The 24,795-nt window shown below is 43.3% G+C and overlaps 1 protein-coding gene across 4 annotated transcripts in view; it reads right to left on the bottom strand.

Annotated features, from left to right (window-relative positions):
- Window positions 1–3,313: 3,313 nt before the first annotated feature.
- The window catches only part of polq (DNA polymerase theta), an 89,442-nt gene continuing 67,960 nt past the window's right edge, over window positions 3,314–24,795 (bottom strand). For 2 of the 4 annotated variants that reach the window (XM_033033423.1, XM_033033424.1), the window contains 7 exons: window positions 23,290–23,408; window positions 21,917–22,101; window positions 18,748–18,859; window positions 13,738–13,862; window positions 11,188–11,347; window positions 8,783–8,898; window positions 3,314–4,349 (listed from right to left, as the gene is read on the bottom strand). In XM_033033423.1, coding sequence (XP_032889314.1) covers window positions 4,233–4,349; window positions 8,783–8,898; window positions 11,188–11,347; window positions 13,738–13,862; window positions 18,748–18,859; window positions 21,917–22,101; window positions 23,290–23,408 — 934 coding nt within the window. In that variant the 3' untranslated portion in view covers window positions 3,314–4,232. Of the gene's footprint in view, window positions 4,350–8,782; window positions 8,899–11,187; window positions 11,348–13,737; window positions 13,863–18,747; window positions 18,860–21,911; window positions 22,102–23,289; window positions 23,409–24,795 lie in introns of those variants that run through there. The other 2 variants (XR_004414070.1, XR_004414071.1) reach the window with 2 other exon arrangements.

Below are 24,795 nucleotides of genomic sequence, written 5' to 3'. Positions count from 1 at the left end.
TTATTTAGGCAGCATCTCTGCAGAGAAGGGTGGAGACCCTTCTTCAGACTGATTGATTCAGACTGATTCAGAAAGAATTTGATTGTTTTTACCTCGAAAAAAGGAGATTGAATTGAGTCAGTTTTGATTGTTGGGTGCATCACTTCAGTGAGCGTGGACGTTTCAGGTACACACATTGCTATTGCTATTGCAACAGATACAAATAACCAACTTTGATTAACTCTGAAAACAGTTTTCTCCATGACTTTGAATGTTTAGAGGTCGGGGTGGATGGAGTGATAACATTTCCTACTGTTAATATCCATAATGAAACAAGGTTTTATTCACTTGAGGCTTGTTACAGAAAATATTGCTCACACAAGTGATGTTTATAAGCTTTTTGTCGCTACTGATAATCCATGCTCCAGATCACAGGAGCCTTTCTCACCCGTGTGTAGAGTTGGTAACTATCAGTACAGAACTTTACCTAGTAGTACAACCTTACACAGTAATATCAAATAAAACAGGACATTTTTTTAAAATAAATACTTAACAGCAACTGTTTGGACTTTCTTTGATTGTTTACTTTTTAAAAGGTATGTATTTTTACCAGACAAAATATCTTTAGTTAGTACTTTAAAGAATTTATTGACATTATTTTGATTGTTGCCATTTAAAAAAAAGCTAGAGCCAAAAATGGGGAATAAGGTGGTTTGAGATTTCTGTATTGAAAGTTGTACTCTTAATCATATGTGATTTAGCATGAATTCAGATGATGTTTTAGTGTATCATTTAAAGGGCAGAGTCTAACAAAAAGTTGCCAGTGAAAATTGCCATAACTAACCTTGTTGCAGTTATTTGCAGTGTTTTATTTTTAAATGCTTATTCAATGATATGGCACTTCTGTAGATCGTGGAATTAAAACTGTATATGGTGTATATAAAATGTTCTATATGTAATGTATTATGCTATATATGTTTGGTAGTGTTGATACTTTTTATTGGGACATGAGGTTTTCCTGGAATGAATCTCATTAATATTGGAAAAGGTGAAAATGTGATTAAAATTATATTAATTTTTGCTGGAAAAAATAAATATTTTGTGTAGCACCTACCAGTACTGGCAGCTTTAAAATAATATTTTAATGTGATGGTCTGCTAGTATATTTACACAGGTGGAATTTAAGAAGCAGAAATGACATCCTGTCCCTTATACCTGGCCTGCAGGTCAGTCAGTAATGGGGCGGTGATTTTTGTGCAGCTCTCTGCCACTTCCCTACAGTATCCCCACAAACTGGGGGTGGGAGAAAATAGGGATAAGGTAACATTTTGAGAGGAATGTTAAAAGGTGTGTACATTTGCCAGTTAATGTATTTTTACTCCTTTTTAAGGACAGACAAGTCTGATGGACTGTAGGCAGTTTCTCAGTAACTATATATCAGGGTTTTTTAGAAAACCTTGTACTGCAGCCTAATAAGATGGATCAGATTTGTGTAAGCTTGTTAGCTTAATTTCAAGTAACCATATAACCATAACAATTACAGCACGGAAACAGGCCATCTCGACCCTTCTAGTCCGTGCCGAACACGTATTCTCCCCTAGTCCCATATACCTGCGCTCAGACCATAACCCTCCATTCCTTTCCCATCCATATAACTATCCAATTTATTTTTAAATGATAAAAACGAACCTGCCTCCACCACCTTCACTGGAAGCTCATTCCACACAGCCACCACTCTCTGAGTAAAGAAGTTCCCCCTCATGTTACCCCTAAACTTCTGTCCCTTAGTTCTCAAGTCATGTCCCCTTGTTTGAATCTTCCCTACTCTCAGTGGGAAAAGCTTATCCACGTCAACTCTGTCTATCCCTCTCATCATTTTAAAGACCTCTATCGTCCCCCCTTAACCTTCTGCGCTCCAAAGAATAAAGCCCTAACTTGTTCAACCTTTCTCTGTAACTTAGTTGCTGAAACCCAGGCAACATTCTAGTAAATCTCCTCTGTACTCTCTCTATTTTGTTGACATCCTTCCTATAATTAGGCGACCAAAATTGTACACCATACTCCAAAATTGGCCTCACCAATGCCTTGTACAATTTTAACATTACATCCCAACTTCTATACTGAATGCTCTGATTTATAAAGGCCAGCACACCAAAAGCTTTCTTTACCACCCTATCTACATGAGATTCCACTTTCAGAGTTATTCCCAGATCCCTCTGTTCACCTGCATTCTTCAATTCCCTACCATTTACCATGTACGTCCTATTTTGATTTGTCCTGCCAAGATGTAGCACCTCACACTTATCAGCATTAAACTCCATCTGCCATCTTTCAGCCCACTCTTCCAACTGGCATGTCTCTCTGTAGACTTTGAAAATCTACTTCATTATCCACAACCCCACCTATCTTAGTATCATCTGCATACTTACTAATCCAATTTACCACACCATCATCCAGATCATTGATGTACATGACAAACAACAGTGGACCCAACACAGATCCCTGTGGCACCCCACTAGTCACTGGCCTCCAACCTGACAAACAACCATCCACCATTACTCTCTGGCATCTCCCATTCAGCCACTGTTGAATCCATCTTGCTACTCCACCATTAATACCCAACCATTGAACCTTCTTAACAAACCTTCCGTGAGGAACCTTGTCAAAGGCCTTACTGAAGTCCATATATACAACATCCACTGCTTTACCCTCATCAATTTCCCGAGTAACCTCTTCAAAAAATTCAAGAAGATTAGTCAAACATGACCTTCCAGGCACAAATCCATGTTGACTGTTCCTAATCAGACCCTGTTTATCCAGATGCTTATATATATATATATCTCAGTGGTTGTCCGATTGCTGAACAAACATTCCATGTGAATCATAACCAAGTTAGATTAAATCCAATGAATGCGACTATGTGGAGTGGTAACAAAGGGCTAAAATATCACACCGATAGATTAGATTGCTAAAAACTCCATGACACAGTCAATGTCTTCCGTGCAGACACAAGGAACGGCAGATGCTGAATTACAAATAAAGACCCAAATGCTGGTGTATCTCAGAAGGTTAGCCAACATCTATGGAGAACATGGATTGGTGACTCCAGCACTTTGTGTCGTTCCTGCCACTGGTGACACAAAATGCGTGGGAAAGAACTACAGATTCTGGTTTAAATTGAAGGTAGACACAGGAATGGGCAACTTTTCGGAATGAAGAAGGGTCTCAACCCGAAACGTCACCCATTCCTTCTCTCCAGAGATGCTGCCTGTCCCGCTGAGTTACTCCAGCATTTTGTGTCTATCTATGGCACAAAATATCTAGTTTAAAACCATCTGTTGAATTTCTGTTTTATTGTATTTGCCATTAGAGCTGGAGTTTTTTAAATAATACATTTGTTCATCTGCACAATATTTTGATCATCTTTACAAAATCATACATGTTTAAAAAATAATTGTTAAAGGATAAAGTATCTATTGGTTAATTCATCATTTATAAACCGATCCAATTCAGAGCAGTCATAAATACCGTTTGATATTTGTTATACATTACATTATCCATAAGCTCAGAATCTTGCTACCATTTAATGGCCAGCCATACAATACAATCCACTAGAATATTTTCACCTCTCAAGCAGAGTACTGTTCTTCCGAGTCGCTATAGGAAAATAATCTGACCTAGTACTTTTGTAATTGAACAGTTATCCCATTCCCCCTCGATATAAATTGTGCAAAAGTATAGTCACTTCAAAAACATAGGCCTCAAAATTAGTAACAAGTCCGTTCATAATAATTGAACTAATGGGAAGTAATTTTACTTTCTATTTAACAAGGAATCTTATTCTCCATATAGTTAAGCCCTGCAGTTGGTGGATACAGAAGATGCTTAACATAGAGAACTCCATATCAAATAGTTCCTTTAGTCTAGCTGTAAAAATTACATTAGTTCCAGAAGACAACATACCAATTTATTTTAGTAATAAATAAATAATGGTTCTTTGCAGACTGACTTTCCGTCTAACTTTCAGTATATAAATAATGCCTTTCTTGACCGATACATAATCATCATGAACTAATGTCAACAATTCATTGAGAGCTGAAAATTAAGCTGATCTGATTTCATTAAAACAAATATTCCAAGTTAACGAACAATTCATGCTTCCATTTTCTTGAAAATATCTTGGCCCACAATGTTTAACTATGCTGGCTAGTACAGAATCAAGTGAATTTACATTTTTTAATCTGGCAAATTTGTCATGACAAGACTAAGTCCTGAAGATTTCCCCAACTGGCACCAAACTTTACTTTGACAGAAAGCTTTACCAGCAGTTTCATGGCTTTTTCCATTTCATTTTTCATTATCTGCGCAACCTGAGGAGAAGCAGAAAAAATAAGGGGGATAAAAATGAGCAGTGACTTCAATGTATTTAACAGTCCTTTAATCTACACTGCAGTTTTGAGGACAAAGTTGATCTGAATTGAAATACAACAAAAAGCACATGATTGTCCCTCCATAGGCTGCAGCAGCTCTGCTGTGAATGATTCCACTTTGTGCCCTTTTAACAAGATGGTATACTGCCTCCCAGGTGCCAAAGCCGACTGACAATTCTCCAGAGTGTGGGCAACTGAATGCCACTGTACATATTGGTACTGACTACTTGGTAGAAAAGGGGGATGAGGTCCTGCAAAGTGAAGATGGAGTTGGGCAGAAGGTTAAACAGCAGGATTCCATGGGTAATAATCTGCCTTGTGTCGTTGTGTGATGGTGAGAGTAGGAATAGGTTAAAGCAGATGCAAGTGTGGCTGGGAGAAGGGTTCAGGATTTTGCTTTTGGAGCAGAGATGACCTGTACAAGAGGGACAGGTTTCACTGACCTGGAGGGGGACCAATATCCTGGCAAGGTTTTTTGCTAGAGCTACATCAGAGGGTTTAAACTAGTCTGAAACATTGATAGAATCCAAAACAGTAGCGAGAACGATCAGGTTAGGTGAATAAAGAAACCAAGTTCAGTGGACGGGGCAGGCAGGGGCACAGCAGAGAGAATGGGAAGACTAATGGATTAACCTGCATTTAGTTCAATGCAAGAGACCTGACGGGTAAGGCAGATGTGGATAGATACATTACTATTACAGAAACAAGGCCAGGGGAGGGACATGACTAGCAGCTCAATGTTCCAGCGTATAAATGCTACATTGGGGAGAGTGGTGGAGTGAGCGAGGAGAGAGAGTTGCATTTTTAGAGAGAACATCATGTCAGTGAGGCTGCACTGGTGGAGCTCAGCAATAACAAGTGGGTGATCACTGGAATGGGACTGGACTACAGGCCCCTCAATCGTTAGAGGGGATTTGGGAAATAAATTGAAGGAGAGCACAGATAGCTGCAAGAACAATTAGTTTGGAATAGTGGGGGATTTTAACTTTCAAAATATTGATGGAGATTTTGTTCAGAAATTTGATCTGAACATATAGATGGCCGTATTGGAGAAGGGCACAAGGCAACCTCCTCGTGAGAAATAGGATGGGCAGGTCATAGAGTGATACAGTGTGGAAACAGGCCCTTCGGCCCAACTCACCCACACCGTCCCAACTGCACGTGCTTGGTCCATATCCCTCCAACCTGACCTATCCATGTACCTGTCTTAACTGTTTCTTAAACAATGGGATAGTCCCAGCCTCAATGACCTCCTCTGGCAGCTTGTTCCATATACCCACCACCTTTGTGTGAAAAAGTTACCCCTCGGATTTCTATTAAATCTTTTCCCCTTCACCTTGAACCTATGTCCTCTGGTCCTCGATTTCCCTACTCTGGGCAAAAGACTGTGCATCTACCCGATCTATTCCTCTCAGGATTTTGTAAACCTCTATAAGATGCCCCCTCATCCTCCTGTGCTCCATGGAATAGAGACCCAGCCTACTCAACGTCTCCCTATAAGCTCACACCCCCTGGCAACATCCTCATAAATCTTCTCTGAACACTTTCAAGCTTGACAATATATTTCCAATAATATGGTGCCCAGAACTAAACACAATATTCTAAATTCATCACCGACATCTTATACAACTGCAACATGACCTCCCAACTTCTATACTCTGACTGATGAAGGCCAAAGTGCCAAAAGCCTTTTTGACCACCTTATCTACCCACGACTTCACCTTCAAGGAACCATGCACCTGTACTCCTAGATCCCTCTGCACTACAACACTACCCAGAGGTCTATCATTTACTGTGTATGTCCTGCCCTTGTTTGACGTCCCAAAATGCAACACCTCGCACTTCTCTGTATTAAATTCCATCAACCATTCCTCCGCCCACCTGGCCAGTGGATCCAGATCCCGCTGCAATCGTTCACAAACATCTTCACTATCTGCAAAACCACTAACTTTTGTAAAATCAGCAAACTTGCTAATCTTGCCCTGTATGTTCTCATCCAAATCATTGATGTAGATGACTAACAGTAACGGGCCCAGCACCGAACCACTAGTCACAGGCATCCCGTCTGAGAAGCAACCTTCCACCATCACCCTCTGCTTCCTCCCATGGAGCCAATTTTCTATCCATTCGGCTATTTCTCTTTGGATCCCATGCAATCTAACCTTCCAGAGCAGCCTACCATGCGGAACCTTGTCGAATGCCTTACTGAAGTCCACGTACACAACATTTACAGCTTTGCCCTGATCAACCTTTTTGGTCACGTCTTCAAAAAAATCAATCAGATTTGTGAGACACAACCTCCCACGTACAAAACCATGCTGACTGTCCCTAATCAGCCCTTGCCCATCCAAACGCCTGTATATCCTATCCCTCAGAATACTCTCCAGAAACTTACCAACTACAGATTCCCTCGCTCCATTGATGATGCCTGACCCGCTGAGTTTCTCTAGCATTTTTGTTTACCTTCAATATTTCCAGCATCTGTAGTTCTTTCTTAAACATATCAACTACAGATGTTAAGCTCACCGGCCTATAGTTCACAGCATTTTCCCTGCAGCCCTTCTTGAAAAGAGGTACAACATTTGCCACCCTCCAATCTTCTGGCACCTCTCCTGTATTTAAGGACGACTCGTAAATTTCAACCAGGGCTCCTCCAGTTTCCTCTCTAGTTTCCCACAATGTCCTCAAATATATCAGATCAGGCCCTGGAGATTTGTCTTCCTTCATACACAACAGTACCTTCAGTACTTCGACAGTAACACTGACTGCTCTCAAGACACTTCCAGTGACTGTTCCAATTTCCTCCGTCCTACTGTCTTTCTCTTCAGCAAATACAGAGGAGAAATACTCATTTAGAACCTTGCCCATCTCCTGTGGCTCCACACAGGTGACCACTTTGATTCCTGAGAGGTCCCATTCTCTCTCTCTAGTTACCCTTTCCCCCCTTATGTATTTATATAATCTTTTGGGATTGTCCTTAATGCTACCCGCCAGAGCTATCTCCTGGCCCCTTTTTGCCCTTCTGATCTTTTTTAGTTTATTCCTTAGTTCCCGAAACTCCTCCAGGAATGCACTTGATCCCAGCTGCCTATACCTGTCCCATGCATCCTTCTTGTTTTTGACTAACGTCTCAATTTCCCTCGTCAGCCAAGCTTCCTTACGTTTGCCTGCTTTGCCCTTCACTCTAACGGGGATGTACACATCCTGAGCTTTCGTCAGCACACTTTAAAAAACATCCCACTCAGCTGATGTTCTTTTCCCCTCAAATAATCTGCTCCAGTCAACATGAGTGAGACTTTCTCTCATACCCTCAAAGTTGGCCTTACCCCAGATGAGCAGTTTAACACGTGGACCCTCTCCGTCCCTATCCATAACTATCTTAAACCTAATCAAACTGTGGTCACTGGTCCCAAAAGGCTCCTCCACAAATACTTCATTAACTTGCCTTCCAAATTTCCCAATACTAGATCCAGCGTTGCCCTCTCACATGTGGAGGCCTCTACATACTGCTGGAGAAAACTCTCCTAAACACTTTTCAAGAATTGCACCCCATCTACACGCTATGATTTTCCCAGTCTATATTGGGAAAATTAAAATCCCCTACTACAACAACCTTATTTGACCTGCAGCTGTCTGCAATCTCCTGGCACATTTCTTCTAATTCCCGTTGACTATTCTGGGGTCTGTAGTACATTCTCAACAAGGTGATCATCCCTTTCTTGTTCCTCAGCTCCACCCATATAGCCTCACTAGACGAACCGTCCGTAATATCACCTCTGAACACAGCCGTGACATCCTCCTTAACCAACACTGCAACCCCCCCCCCCCCCCCCCCTTTTTATCCACCCGTCTCTCCTGAAGCCCCTGTACCCCGGATTATTGAGCTGCCAGTCCTGCCCCTCCTTTAACCAGGTTTAAGTGACTGAATCGTTACAGGGGGAGCACTTTGGGGGCTGTGACTACAATTCTATTTGTTTTTAAATAATTATAGAAAAGGAGAAGACTGGTCCAAATACTGAAATCCTAACTTGGGACGTGGCTAATTTGGATGGTACTAGATGGGGAGGCTGTTTGCAGGATATGGGTTGTCTGGAAAACAAGAGGCTTTTAAACATGAGATAGGGGGAGTTGTGGGCATGTTCCTGTTAAGGGTGGAGGCTGGCAGGAATGGGGAACTCTGGATAACAAGAGGTACACAACTTCTAAAACATTCCATCCTTCCACAAATCTGTCATTGCATTCTGTTTCTGTATTCATGGCATAATGTAGACTGCCAGTGGCTTGTTTCCCAGCTTCCATACTCATAGTTGGCGTGTGTAGCAAGCGGTATGTGAAGAGAGGTGACAAATAAATGACTTTCTCTACATCCCCACCTGTATCACATCGTTCTCTGCCACTTCATACAGCAGCTCGTCATGCATCTGCAAGATGAAGAAGCCCCCACTCTCTGGTTGCTGCATCTCTCGTTGTTTCTTCCTTTCAGCCATACCTACAGATAGATGGAAATATCAGTTACTTTCAACTTATGAAGCCACTCAACTTCCTGAGATCACATTTTTATCAGCCTTCGCACAAGGTGCTGGAGGAATTTGGTGGGTCTGTGGAAGGAAGTAGGTGGTGTTTCAGGTTGGGACCCTTTTATCAGGTCTAAAAGGTTTCAGCAGAAAATGACAATACAAGAAAATATTCAAATTCATTCTTTTGCACGAACTCCAATATGAATTCTGCAGAATAGTTTGCCCAGAAAATCTCTTTTTGCCAAGAAATGTGAGCAAGAACTAGAGTTGTAAATGGTGCACAGGTCATAGTCTAACTATACAGCATGGAAACAGGTACTTCGGCCCAACCCATTCATGCTGGCCTAATCTCAGCTAACGTCATTTGCCCATATCCCCCAAACATTTCCTATCCATGTACCTGTCGATTATTTTAGGTAGGGCAGGGAAATTCAAATGAATGAATAGATCTATATATAGGAATGTTACAACATTTTGAGATTTTAAAAATCAAGTCTGCAATTTATCCCATCAGATAAAGCATAAAAAGAACTTTAATTTGAAACCTAATTCGCTTTCATATCTTCGGTATTAAAAAAGCTTGTGGCCATTTTCATACTCTGAAATTAGCATCTTGTTCCCTATTGATTTTCCATTGACTTAGCACAAAAGCTGTGATCGAGGACAGTCAAAAGCCCATAACCTTCTTAAAAATTAAGAGAACAGAATGAAATTTTCAGTTATTATAGATTGAAGCGTTCTGAAACAAATATGAAACATCTTACTTGGATGACCTGAAATTAAAGCATATAATTAGTTAGTTACCTAATTATAGGTAATTACAAAATTGCCCGTTGTGATGGAAATAATAATAAACACCCAGACTGCCTTGAAAATTCAATAATGCGATATTTTCAAGATCAGAACTTTAATATTATTGTAACGTTAAAATAAATAGTAAATACCCAACAAAAAATTCATATTCATCAGTGTCATCAAATCAATTAATTTCATCTAAATTCAATTACTAGATCTAAACATCTATCCCATTCTTAAAAGGCTAAAAATATTTTTTTTAATAGCCAAATTAAATAGACAATAACACAAAATATAGATGAGTTAGATGTTCTTATGACATGATTGTGCAAAAAAATAATGCATTTGGTTATCTTGAGAGTGGATTGTGATAGATCGGAATGTGGCCGCTGCCATGATAAGCCCCACAATATCAGCAGGCAAGTCACGGCCTATATCGGGGCCTAAATAACATATTTTGAATCATCAGATTAAAATGAAACCACACCAAAAAGCAAGGTAAGATGTTAAATAAACGATATAACTTTTGTTTTGTCCTGATGTGGAAGTCCTTGATGTTGATTTTGATCCGTGATGTTGGGCGTTAGAAGTCGCGTTTAATTTCAATCCAGCGATGCAATCGAACAGCAACTTTTTTTTAAACGGGAACGCAGAATAAAGTTTCTTTATCAACCTGTAAGTCCGAGCAAATACCTCTCCGACGACCAATACAAACCTGAATTTTAATCCCCCTCGCCCCCAGAATCACACGCACAGGCAGTGGCAGATGTGGAGCGCCGCTGATGGTAGGTTTTGTAACAACGCTCCTGTATAATATGTAGACTGACTCTCTCCCCCCCCCCCCCACCCAATATTTGCGCATACCCAATCCTGGACTTTCCACTCGTCACTTTGATTCCGATTTCATGTATCTAGTTGTGTTTTATCACTGTTGGCAGAACAATTTCCCTCCTAGGATAACTATAGTTGTATCGAAAAAAACTGCAGATGTTGGTTTGTACCAAAGATAGAACCAAAGTGCTCTGGTTATTCAAAAGATGAGCAAGTCGGTCCCTGTACTCCAGATTCCCTGAACACGCGCGAGCTCCCCGGGATGGGGTGTGGAGGGGGGGGGGGGGTTGGGGTTGTGCATGTGTGGGTCACCGTAGGCCGCCCCCCCCCCCCAAAACGGGTCCCACTTGGTCTAGTATAATATTTAAATCATGAATGACCTATTTCTTGTTTACAGAATTTCAGGTGATAATTTTCCATAATTTGCAGCCCCACTTCCGACTAAATACTAAACTGGGAAGCATGGTTACCAAACAGAATATGAGTGTACTAAATTAAGATTTAATGGTCCTCCTCGCCGTACATCACTACTTCAGTCTGGTAGCTGATTAGAGACCAGGTCATAGCAAAGTCCAGAGAATGTTCATTACGCCTGTGCGGAGGAGGAGAAAAAAAAGACAAACGGTGGCTCTCACCCAGTCTCCTGTCTCCCTGAAGCTTGCGTATCCAGTGACCGTGCGACTTGGCAGCAGAGGGGAAGCCTTCCTCCAGTCGCCTCTGGATATTGACAGTGGCTACTTTTACCAGATCGGCCGCTGATCCTTGCACAGTGGTGTTGACTGCTTGTCGCTGAGCCTGTTGGGCCACAATAATCAAAGTAATGTACAAGATGTGTCGGAAGGAACCGCAGTTGCTGCTTTATGCTGAAGATAAACACAATCTGGAGTAAGTCAGCGGGTCAAGCAGCATCTCTGGAGAAAAGGAATAGGTGATGTTTCTGGTCGGAAAAGAAGGGTTCTGTCCCGAAACGTCACCTATCCTCGCAGAGATTCCTCCTGACCCACTGAGTTACTCCAGCATTTTATTGTACAAGACGTTGGTGAGGCTGCATTTGGTCTCAGTTTTGGTCACCTTGCTATAGGAAGAATGTCTTAAACAGAAAAGAATGCAGAGAAGATTTATGAGGATGTTGCCAGGACCTGAGGGCATAAGCAACAAGGAGAAGATGGGCAGGCTAGGACTTTATTCCTTGGAGCACAGGAGGCTGAGGTGAGCTTATAGAGGGGTATAATTATGAGGGGAGTAGATAAGGCAAATGCACAGAGTCTTGTACCAACGGTAGGGGAACATGAACCAGAGGAAATAGGTTTAAGATGAGAGGGGAAAGATTCAGTAGGAACGTGAGGAGCAACATTTTCACACAGTGTGTATGTGGAACGACCTACCAGAAGAGGTCACTGAGGCAGGTACTATAACAATATTTAAAAGTCACTTGGTTACATGAGTAGGAAAATTGAGAGGGATATGGGCCAAATGTGGGAAATGGGACCAGCTTAGATGGGGCACCTTGGCCGGCATGGATGAGTTGGGCCGAAGGGCCTGTTTCCGTGCTGTATGACTCTGATTCTAAAAGATTAGATTGTCATAAAGACCTGGCAGCAATAAAATTCCTTGTTCATGTGAAGCTCTCAGTGTACATGGAGTAATTATAAATACAACAGTCTGCAAAGCAGCAGAATGGTACAAGATTGCACTGCCATTCAAAGACTGCTGGAAGGCGTTTGGTAAGTACATCACATCACTGCTCCAGAAAATATTCTTGTAACATACAAAGCTAATCTAAATAAACTGCTTGGCATTATATTTAAGCAAATGTTTGGTTTTAATTATGAAATACTTTATGCTCACACAAAATTAAGCAAATTTAGGTTTATTATTGCACCTATACCAAGGTACAGTGAAAACCTTTGTTTTGCGTGCTACCCAAACAGATCCGATAATGCTATACATAAATACAATCAAGGGCAACAGATAGAGCAAAGGGGGAGATACAGAGTGTCTGTCAATGACTGTCAATTTCAGATCTGGAGCTTTAGTTATCAAATGAAGATCTATATATGGTTGTGGTTTATATAGGAAAACCAATTGATTTTTACTAAGATAGACACAGAAAGCTGGAGTAACTCAGCGGGACAGGCAGCATCTCTGGAGAGAAGGAATAGGTAACGTTTTCGGTCGAGACCCTTCTTCAGTGGTTAGGGAAAAGGGAAACGACAGATGAAGAATAATGAATGAAAGATATGGAAAAAAGTAACGATTATAAAGGAAACAGGCCACTGTAGCTGTTTGAAGGGTGAAAATGAGAAGCTGGTGCGACTTGGGTGGGGGAGGGATAGAGAGAGAGGGAATGCCGGGGTTACCTAAAGAGAGATCAATATTCATACCACTGGGCTGTAAGCTGCTGTTCCAGATCTGGGTAACCATGCTTGATGAGTAGTTCAGTGTATGAGCTGATCCTTAGCTTTATATGGTTGAAGCCACACTCGTCTATTGCTCCACTCCAACCAACCATGCTAACTCCTTGCAGCTGTTACATTCAACATTCACTCTGCAATCATCGGAGCCTTGTATCATCTGAGAAAAGTGTTCAAGTCTGCTTGGTCAATGTTCACAACATCTCTCAAAATGTTTGCATAATGCTTAGGGAGCACTACACAGCCATTGGCCACTCTGTAAACAAGGTCAGCTGCTGTATTGATTGAGTTTGGTTCAACATAGTGAGCTTCACTCTGCCCACGATCTTTACTCCAGTTGCACATTTGGAGTTGAAGTGATGGGGAATCATACAATTACTGAGCAGGAAACGGGGAAAAGATAAACAACATCTATGTCAGAAAAACTATATAGAACAGGATTCAATTTTTTTTCTTTCAATATTTATAAAGCAAACTATACCTATTTATATTGCATTAAAAATATTTTTTATACTGAGCAGTATTTATTCCAATGTGAAATAAACAAAGAAGTTGTCATGAAAATCCAGCCAACTGACTCACCAAAACGCACTATACATAACCCAGTGAAGTACACTTTGTTTAAGAATCTACAATTTGAAAATGTGAGATGAACCTGGTGCGATGTGCCGGCATCTTTGCCGTACCACCCATGATCAGACCTTGTTGGTACAATCTAGACAAGGTTTATCCATATAGTTACGAAGTCAGACTCAACAAACAGATACTTACGTGAGCTTTGGCATGAGGATTCTGATCTTTGATTGCTGGAAGGTATCGTTTCCTGCCAAGGATTGTTTGGACAAATCCATTATTCTCACAGTTTTTTACTGTTGCCCGCAGAAATGTCTGAATTCCTGCAGAAAATGATTATTTTTAAAATGCTAACTCATTTAAAAAGGTTTTTCTATACAGTTCCTGCTGCTTAATTCTTAAACGCATGGCGTAAGAGAGTGCAGTGGTTTCAACTTGACCGAAGGATAGAGTTATGCAGCCTCAATTTAATTCAATTCAACTTTATTGTCATTGCACAGATACAAGTATGGGTACAACGAAATGCAGTTTAGCGTCTGTTCGTAGTAATAGTGCAATATAGAAATAAAAATACAGAATAAGCAAACAATGTGGACGGAGAGACTGGAGACATCTATCGGCGGGACTCCGAGTTCAGCAATGTGATAGTGTTGTTGAAGTAGCTGTTCCTCATCCTACTTGTACGAGACCTGGAAACAAGCCTGTGAGTCCAACTTGATCATGCCGACCAATTTGATCTGCCATTACCACTTCCACTGGCTGCTTCTTCCTAATACCCACTATTCTCTGCATGAATGTTCTGGCCTGGTTTAACTTCTTAAAATGCATCTCTTTGCACTTGTCCAAATTAAATTATACCTGTCAATTCTTGGCATATTTTCAGTTACATAGAAACAGAAAAAATAGGTGCTGGGGAGGCCATTCGGCCCTTCAAGCCAGCACCGCCATTCATTGTGATCATGGCTGATCGTCCCCTATCAATAACCTGTGCCTGCCTTCTCCCCATATCCCTTGACTCCACTAGCCCCTAGAGCTCTATCTAACTCTCTTAAATCCATCCAGTGACTTGGCCTCCACTGCCCTCTGTGGCAGGGAATTCCACAAATTCACAACTCTGGGTGAAAACTTTTTTTCTCACCACAGTCTTAAATGACCTCCCCTTTATTCTAAGACTGTGGCCCCTGGTTCTGGACTCACCCAACATTGGGAACATTATTCCTGCATCTAGCTTGTCCAGTCCTTTTATAATTTTATGTTTCTATAAGATACCCCCTCATCCTTCTAAACTCCAGTGAATACAAGCCTAGTCTTTTCAATCTTTCCTCATATGACAGTCCCGCCATCCCAGGGATCAATCTCGTGAACCTACGCTGCACTGACTCAATCACAAGGATATCCTTCCTCAAATTCGGAGACCAAAACTGGACACAATACTCCAGACGTGGTCTCACCAGAGCCCTATACAACTGCAGAAGAACCTCTTTACTCCTATACTGAAATCCTCTTGTTATGAAGGCCAACATTCCATTAGCTTTCTTCACTGCCTGCTGTACCTGTACGCCAACTTTCAGTGACCGGTGTACAAGGACACCCAGGTCTCGCTGCACATCCCCCTTACCTAACCTAACCTAACCCCATTGCGATAATAATCTGACCCCATATTTCTGCTGCCAAAGTGGATAACCTCACATTTATCTATATTATACTGCATCTACCCACTCACTCAACCTGTCCAGGTCACCCTGCAACCTCTTAACATCCTCTTCACAGTTCAAACTGCCACCCAGCTTTGTGTCATCCGCAAACTTGCTAGTGTTGCTCCCAATTCCCTCTTCCAAATCATTAATATATATGGTAAACAGTTGCGGCCCCAACACCAAGCCTTACGGCACTCCACTCGCCACTGCCTGCCATTCTGAAAAGGACCCGTTCACTCCTTCTCTTTGCTTCCTGTCTGCCAACCAATTTTCTATCCATGTCAACACTCTACTCCCAATACCATGTGCTCTAATTTTAGTCACCAGTCTCCCGTGCGGGACCTTATCAAAGGCTTTCTGAAAGTCTAGATACACTACATCCACTGGCTCCCCTTCATCCATTTTACTTGTCCCATCCTCAAAACATTCCAGAAGATTAGTCAAGCATGATTTTCCTTTCATAAATCCATGCTGACATGGACTAATCCTTTTACTGCTATCCAAATGCCCCATTATTACCTCTTTAATAATTGACTCCAGCATCTTCCCCACCACCGAAGTCAGGCGAACTGGTCTGTAATTCCCCGTTTTCTCTCTCGCTTCTTTCTTGAAAAGTGGGATAAAGTTAGCTATCCTCCAATCCACAGGAACTGATCCTGAATCGATCGAACATTGGAAAATAATCACCAATGCATCCACTATTTCCAGAGCCACCTCCCTGAGGACCCTGGGATGCAGACCATCAGGCTCAGGGGATTTATCCTCCTTCAGTCCCATTAGCCTACCCAATACTATTTCTCGACTAATGAACATTTCTTTCAGTTCTTCTACCCCCTTAGATCCTCTGTCCTCCAGTACATCTGGGAGATTGTTTGTGTCTTCCTTAGTGAAGACAGATCCGAAGTACCTGTTCAACTCTTCTGCCATTTCCTTGTTGCCCATAATAATTTCACCCGTGTCTGCCTTCAAGGGACTCACATTTGACCTTGCTATTCTTTTTCCCTTAATACATCTAAAGAAGCTTTTACTGTCCTTCTTTATATTCCTGGCCAGCTTCCCTTCGTACTTCATCTTTTCAGCCCGTATTGCCCGTTTTGTTTCCTTCTGTTGTCCTATGAAAGTTTCCCAATCCTCTGGCTTTCGGCTACTCTTTGCTGTGTTATGCATATTTTCTTGTAGTTTTATTCTATCCCTAACTTCTCTTGTCAGCCACGGTTGCCTCCTACTCCCCTTAGAATCTTTCTTCCTTTTTGGAATGAAATGATCCTGTGTCTTCCGGATTATGCCCAGAAATTCCTGCCATTGCTGTTCCACCGTCATTCCTGCTAGGATCCCTTTCCAGTCTACCTTGGTCAGCTCCTCTCGCATGTCTTCATAGTCCCCTTTGTTCAACTGCATCACTGACACTTTCGATTTAACGTTCTCCTTCTCAAATTGCAGATTAAAACTCATCATATTATGTTCAACTCTTGATCCAGACCTATTGTAATTTTAGACCATCTTCTATACTGTCCACCACACCGCCCAGTTTGGTATCATTCGCAAATTTACTAATCATGCCACCCAAATTTATATCCAGATCATTTATATATGACCAACATTAGCAGACCCAGCACCAATCCCTGCACACTACAGGTCAAGGCCTCCCATCTGAAACACATCGCTCCATTATTACCCCATCCCCTTCCACAAAGACTATTTAGTATCCAACCTGCCAGCTCACTGGATCTCATGATCCAACCTGGACCAACCCACCATGTGGGACCTTGTCAAATACCTCTTTAATGTCCACATGGACAACGTCTACTGCCTGCCCTTGTCAATTTGCTTAGTCACCTCTTCTAAAAACATCTCCTGCGCTCCAAGGAATAAAGTCCTAGCCTGCCCAACCTCTCCATGTAGCATCTCTTAGTGAAAAGGTTCTCCCTCAGGTTCCCCTCTCACCTTCAAACTACACCCTCTGGTCTTTGATACCCCTCCCCATGTTTGCTGAAACTTGGTATGCAGTGCTTTTTCATTGTGCATGATTAAAAAACATGTGTCACGCGGCCAAAATGAAATAATGACTTTTAGCTTTGAGTTGCTGTATCAGCACATACCGTCACAAACAAAGCACTGCAACTATTGGTCCACCACCTATTTTCCGGCACCCTTGGTTCCAGCAGCTTTCTGCATTATCCGTTTTGCCGTCCAGAGGTCACAGCCTCTGAGAAGAGTCGAACGATACTAGAACAGTCTGCCTAGGCCACCAAAGTCGACCTCGGATGTTGGCTCTGGGAACAGATCTGCCTCAGTTCCAGAGCCTCACCCGCCTTAGGAGCCACATTTTTGGAGGGGCATCCGGGAGAGGAATACAAGTGTGCTCTTGTCAGTTTGTCCGAATTAAGGGATGTGCTGGATCACCAGTTGCCGGAAAATTGGTATGTGATGATAAAATCTGTATCTCATAGTAATGGGCAGTGGGCAGGTGCTATAGACCTGCACGGGAAGGTAGACGCTCCTGCCCCCACGAGTCTCGGGGCAGATGGGGCTCGTCAGCCTGGGAAGGCAGTCCATCTAGGAGAGGGAAAACTGATTTAAAACCTCCACTGCCTTGTGGTCATATCCTGTCATGGAAAAGGCTCAATAGACAATAGGTGCAGGAGCAGGCCATTTGGCCCTTCGAGCCAGCACCGCCATTCAATGTGATCATGGCTGATCATCCCCAATCAGTACCCCGTTCCTGCCTTCTCCCCATATCCCCTGACTCTGCTATTTTTAAGAGCCCTATCTAGCTCTCTCTTGAAAGCATCCAGAGAAACTGCCTCCACCGCCCTCTGAGGCAGAGAATTCCACAGACTCACCACTCTCTGTGAGAAAAAGTGTTTCCTCATCTCTGTTCTAAATGGCTTACTCCTTATTCTTAAACTGTGGCCCCTGGTTCTGGACTCCCCCAACATCGGGAACATGTTTCCTGCCTCTAGTATGTCCAAGCCCTTAACAATCTTATATGTTTCAATGAGATTCCCCCCTCATCCTTCTAAACTCCAAAGTGTACAAGCTCAGCTGCTCCATTGTCTCAGCATAAGACAGTCCCGCCATCCCGGGAATTAACCTTGTAAACCTACGCTGCACTCCCTCAATAGCACAAATGTCCTTCCTCAAATTAGGAGTAAACCTCAAGAAAAGGTTCTCCCTCAGGCTCCTGGAGTAAACCTCAAGGAAATCCGGAGTCGGAGCCCCTAAGGCAGTTCGTCGTTGTCTACAACCTCACTCTGGCCGCCTCTGCAACGGCCCTGCTGTTCCTTTGGATCGATCAGCGACGTGGAGAGGGGGGGGGGGACGTGCTGCACGGGCAATAGCCTGTCCTCCATATGACATCGCCCAGGCTAGGATGCATCATCACCCATGGTCAGTCATGACCGAGAGGGCCCTACTACTAGTAATGGGGAGCTTTCCCGCTGTTCATTCTTTTACTTAAACAGAAATCTCTTTATTTCACTGGTGAGAGAATTAGCAGTGATTCCTTTACCTTTGTAGCGAGATTTGAATGCTTCAAGGTAACGACTTGCTTCATTCTCATCCAGGTCCATTTGCTCACCAAGAGATTTAGCTCCAATCCCATAAATGATCCCATAACAGATCTACAGGAAGGAAGCAACACGTTACTGCTCTCTGATCTCCAATGTGGGAATGCAAAATAAAAAGCTTACACAGATTGACAACATCTTGAATAAAATTGATGTCAACACATGCAAAAAATAATTGTCTCTAAATTGTTGATTCTACAAGTTAGGAATTAGTTTTCATAAAAAGTAAATATTAATCACAATTTAACCTGTGAGTCTGCACTGGCTCTTTCAAAGAGCAATCCTTTTAGTCAGATAATTGCCAAGAGGTTTGTGTTGTCAACTGCAGAATCTAGAAGGAGAGGGCACGGTCTCAGAGTGAGGGATCAGAAATTGCGATTGAGATGAATGGACATTTCACTATTCTGAGGGTTGTACATCTGCAGAACGTTACTGCACAGGACTGTAAATTCACATTCATTCTAGAACGATAGATTTGTAGGCAGTGGGTTGAGAGGCATAACAGCCGAGCTGATCATAGATCAGTAACAATGACACAGCATGTTTCTCCTGTTACTGTTTACGTTGTGGCTGATCACATCGCTTCGTGTCCAGCCCACGTTATGTTGCATTGTAAGTTAGGTCAGATCACAGACATTGTGGGCCGAAGGGCCTGTCCTTGTGCTGTACTGTTCTATATAACCAATATGTTGTGAGCACCCACGTCCGTTTACTCACATTCCTTTGTGCTCGGCCCCTGCGTCACATTGTGTCCAATTTATTATGAGCACTCATTTTGTGTCGAGTTCTGCTACGAGTCTTCCTTTGTTATGTCCTTTGCGATGGTTCAGGTTGGTATCCACATTTAGACTTTGAGGACCCCAACCACAAACGTTGTCTGTCCATTCCCTCCACAAATGCTGCCTGGTCCACTGAGTTACTCCAGCACTTTTGTGTTTCGCTTGATTCCACCGTCTGCAGTTTCTTGAGTCCAATAAATTAACTGACTTAATTATAGAATATTTAGCAAGCATTTGTGGTTTATATTATCAAAAGTCAGCTGCAAAATTATGACCTTGATATTAATTGAAACAGGAGGTATATATTTAAGAAAAGGTTATATCGATTTATTTTCCACTAGTATCAAGTAATCAGTGTGAAGAACTGAAGCCCGGACCTGAAACATCACCTATCCATGTTCTCCAGAGAGTTCTCCTGACCTGCTGAGTTACTCCAGCATTGTATGTCTTTTAATGTAAATAGCTTGATGTGGTAAAAGACACAGTGTTGCGGGTCTAAGGACCTGTTCCTGTGTTGTATGTTTCAATGATGTATTGTCAGGTAATGTAAGTGGATAAAGTGTCAGTACTGCCAGCATTTTCATGTGTTCAAAGGGACTCAAACTCACCTATCTATCTATCTTTCCAAATTAAAACTCTAATCTTGTTATCTTCCGGTTTGGCGGTCTTTCTATTTGCGCCAAAACAGTTCAAGATGGCGCTACGATTTTCACCAGTTCACTCACCGTTCTCCTATGCTGCGAATGCACCGAGTTTCGTCCCGATCGGTTGAATGTCGTAAAAGTTAGCGAGGTTTAAAAATCTTAAAAACTGCGCATGCGCAGATCGGTCTCTTCTCCTGCCAGTCAGCGCCTCGCGGATTAGTCTCTTTTCCTGTCATCCCCGGGACGGACCGCCCCTTCCTGCGCCATCGCGTCTTTACTGGAGCTGAGGGTGGCCGGCGGAGGTTTCCAAACGGACTTTCGGAGGGACCCGAAGCAGCCCAGCCCCGCCTCAAGCAGCAGCCCTGCCCCAAGCAGCAGCCCAGCCCCGCCCCAAGCAGCAGCCCAGCCCCGCCCCAAGCAGCAACCCCAGCCCCAAGCAGCAACCCAGCCCCAGCCCCAAGCAGCAACCCCAGCCCCAAGCAGCAGCCCAGCCCCAGCCCCAAGCAGCAACCCCAGCCCCAAGCAGCAGCCCAGCCCAGCCCCGCCCCATGCAGCAGCCCAGCCCAGCCCCAAGCAGCAGCCCAGCGTGGGAGATCCAGCCCAGCCGGGAGTCAGAGATGTTGCCGATGTCGCCAAACTGAAAGCCGGCAGAGGAGAACGACCAGCGACCAGCTCTCGCTGTGAGTCCCCATCGCACCGCCAATTCCAGCCACTACCCCTCTGGTGCCCCTCGCAGGCTCCTCCCCCCCCTCCCCAATAATGCCCCCATCACCATTCTCTTCCCCTGTCTTTTCTCCGAGCTCACTCCCCCCCACCCACATACCCCTCTCCCCCGCACACCCTCCCGCCACATCCCCCCCCAGCCCCCTCCATCCAAACCACCCTCTCACCGCCCCCCCCCTACTACTCCTCCCCTCCCACACCACCCCCTGCCACACACCCCACTTCCCTCCCCCCCTCCCCTCCCACACATGAAGAGGAGGGGGAGGGAGTGCTGGGAGATGAGGGGAAATGAGCCGCGCCTGTGCAGTTAGGGGCTATGGGTGAGATATTGCGTTGAGTGAACGGGTGAGTGGTGGAATGGGTTGCGTTGTGGGACCAGGCCTCCCATGTGACCGGGACACAACGGGTCCCATTTAGTCTAGTTCCAGTTTAAAAAATTTAAAGAAAATGTACCCTCTTGCTATAATTTGAAAGTGAAATGATGCATGTTGCACTGTGTTGTATCTAGATTCTCACCTGAGATAGACACAGAGTGCTGGAGTAACTCAGCCGGTCAGGCAGCACCTCTGGAGACAAAGGATGGGTGGATGAAAGTAAGGTGTGGGATGGGGGGGCTGAAGAGCTGGAGGCGAGAAAAGACCAAGACTAATCAAGGCTGGTGCCTGGAGAGGGAAGATGTGATCTCAAGAGGGAAACAATGAGAACTGTGGAACTGGTAAAATGACTAGGAGGGAGGAAGGGGAGAGAGGAGTGTAAAATAATTGTAAACTCTGACAATGGAGGAGGCCCAGGACAGAAAGGTCAGTAGGAATGGGAAGCGGAGTTAAAATGGTTGGCAGCCGGGAGATCCCGTAGGCCTAGGTTGGACTGAGCCTGACTCTCTGAGTTACTCCAGCACTTTGTGTATCTTTGGTATAAACCAGCATCTGCAGTTCTTTGTTTCTGAATGTTGATTTTCACCTGACCTGCTTGGCCTGTTGTCGCAGTCTGTCGCTGACTGAAGCTGGCTCCACCATTCTCCACTCCGCAGCGATGTTCTTAAACACATCTTCCCCGCTGTTCAGGATCTCAATAAGGCCTTTGTCCTTGGAGAGATGAGCCAGGATTCGTAGCTCCAACTGGGAGTAATCTGCTGCCACGATCAGGCCACCTTCAAGCAAACATGAATAATTCAGGAGATCGACACATAAAGCTGGAGTAACTCAGTGGATCAGGCAACATCTCGAGAGAAAAGGAAGAGGTGACGTTTCAGGTCGAGACCCTTCTTCAGGTTGAGTTGGGGGAAAGGGAAAAGAGAGATATAGACAGTGAAATAGAGAGATATAGAACAAACTAGACTAGTGGGACCCGTTGGGTCCCAGCATCACACGGGAGGGCTGGTCACCAATGCAATATTCCATCTCCACCAATTCCAATACTGCTCGCCAGTGGGGGGGGGGGCTGTCTGTTGCGCTAGTATGGGTGTTGCGGGCTGAAGGTACTGGTTTCCAGAGGGCTAGTATAGACATTGTGGGCCATATGGATGCTTGGGCAGGCATCCAACTGTTGCAACGATTTTAAAAGCCAAGCCAAGGCAAACAATTGGGCTGCAGCCACCCGACAACCAAAATTCATCTTGTGAACACAAACTTGTCAAAAAGGAGAGGCAAACAATTGGGCCGCAGACACCCGACAACCAAAATTCATTTTGTGAACACAAACTTGTTAAAAAGGGCTGCAGCCACTTTACAGCCGCATCGAGGGGACTCACCCTTGCCGAGAGGACGTGCGTTCAGTGTTATTCGCAGCTCAGAGAGCCGTGACCTTCTCGCTTCCTAGTCTGGCAGAGACTGAGTGAGGCATGACACTTCCTGGTTTTATAGTCCCTCCGCCTGCCGCCAGCGGGGGCAGTAGAGAGAATGGGGAATTTTGTAAAAACATTAATATCCCTCTCATTTTTCATCGACGGAAAAAATCATCTGCACTCAGACGGCGGAGGGGGGCTCTGGGCGAGGTGGCCAAAAATGACGGCCGTAGGTGGCAGCGTTCTCTCGGAAATCGCAGCACAGTCGGCCAAAAGCGGTCAAGATCAGAGATTTGGTAATATAGATAGACTACAATATCCTGTTGTGCTGAAGCAAAGCAAGAATTTAATTGTACTATCTGGGACACATGACAATAAACTCTCTTGAATCTTGACCTGATAGAAGTATATAATATTACAAGAGGCATAAATAGGGTAGACATTCAGAACCTTTTTCCACAGATGGGGGTGGAGTCAGTGTCTGTTCTTGATCATTTGTCACAGATTTAATCCTATTCATAACAATTGCATTTGTAAAAAGAGAATCTAAATTACCTGAGAAGGGGATAAATGCATGCCTTATACTGATAGCAAACGGGAGGCCCTTGTCAGGCCTTCCACCACCCACCATGGCCTTTCCAGGTAATGCTATTGTGGTGTGACCTTGCCTTCTCCTAAAACAGAAAAACACAAAGTTAAAAGCATTACAGGACTGCCTCTTCAAGGTTCTGTTGTATTACCTCTAATTATTGTACAATGCCACGATGTGTATGTGTATGTGTAACCCACAGAAAGAACAAAGGCAAAGCTGACTGTTAAGCAGGAATCGCTCGATCAGAAAGCTAGTTATTAGTTAAGAGACAACAGGAAGATAGACACTAAAAGCTGGAGTAACTCAGCGGGTCAGGCAGCATCTCTGAAGAAAAGGAATAGGTGACGATTCAGGTCAGATTGCTTCCTCAGGATCAGACCCAAAATGTCACCTTTTCTTCAGAGATGCTGCCTGACCAGCATTTTGTGTCTATTTTCGGTATAAACCAGCATCTGCTGTTCCTTCCTACACACGAGTGTTTCAGTGTCATATCCACAGACAACGGAACATTAAAATACCTACTTGCTGCAGGTTTACAGACCAGTAGCATGATACACTTACAATATAGTATTTGAATTATTTTTTTAAAGAGGTACAACATGGAAACAGGCTCTTCAGCCCACTAAGTAGGTATGTTGCAAAGCCTACCTGAAGCGTCGTTGAAGATCTGCTGCTGAGGGTGTGCGCGATTTTGGCGCCGTTTAGAGGGGGCGGGTTTAAAACGCGATTTTCTCTAAGCTGTTCCAATCGAAAATGTTCAGCCTAGTTAATTATTAACGAAAAATCGCTGGAAGACCCCGTCGCAAAAGCTATTATTAGGTTTAAAGGCCTTGAATAATAGTTATAGTAGTTTAAAAATCAATCTCTAAACCCGCGACCGCCAGCAACCGCAGGGTCTCATAAAGCAAATAGCAGAAGTTAGGTTGTATATTTTTACATTAAAAAGGGCTTCTAAAGATCCCTTTATACTAAGTTTAATATTGCGAGTAGCTCAATTTGGGCCCATTATATCCCGCAGTATTTTTCTCGGCATTTGGGGCACAAATCTACCGCAATGTGAACGTTCTAAACCAGCGCGTTCCACAGGGACCCACTGGAAAGCTGATTTAAATGGGCATTTATTTACAGCAATTAAACACTAAATTCCTTCCATTTGGCCTATAAATTAATGTAAATGAGATTTAAAAATCATGTTTTATTGTGAATTATTTGTGAATATTATTTGGACATTTAGGCTATTTAAAAATGTTAATCATTTATTAAGAAATGGATAGATGTTTAGATCTAGTAATTGAAGTCTGAAATTAGCTACAATTAGGTAACTAACTAATTATATGCTTTAATTTCAGGTCATCCAAGTAAGATTATTTTATATTTGTTTCAGAATGCTTCAATCTATGATAACTGAAAATTTCATTCAGTTCTCTTAATTTTTAAGAAAGTTATGGGCTTTTGACTGTTCACGATCA

Source organism: Amblyraja radiata, chromosome 14, assembly GCF_010909765.2.
Source record: "Amblyraja radiata isolate CabotCenter1 chromosome 14, sAmbRad1.1.pri, whole genome shotgun sequence".
NCBI classification, from domain to species: Eukaryota; Metazoa; Chordata; class Chondrichthyes; order Rajiformes; family Rajidae; genus Amblyraja; species Amblyraja radiata.
The sequence above is the reverse complement of the archived record's forward strand: the minus strand, read 5'-3'. Positions and strand labels throughout refer to the sequence as shown.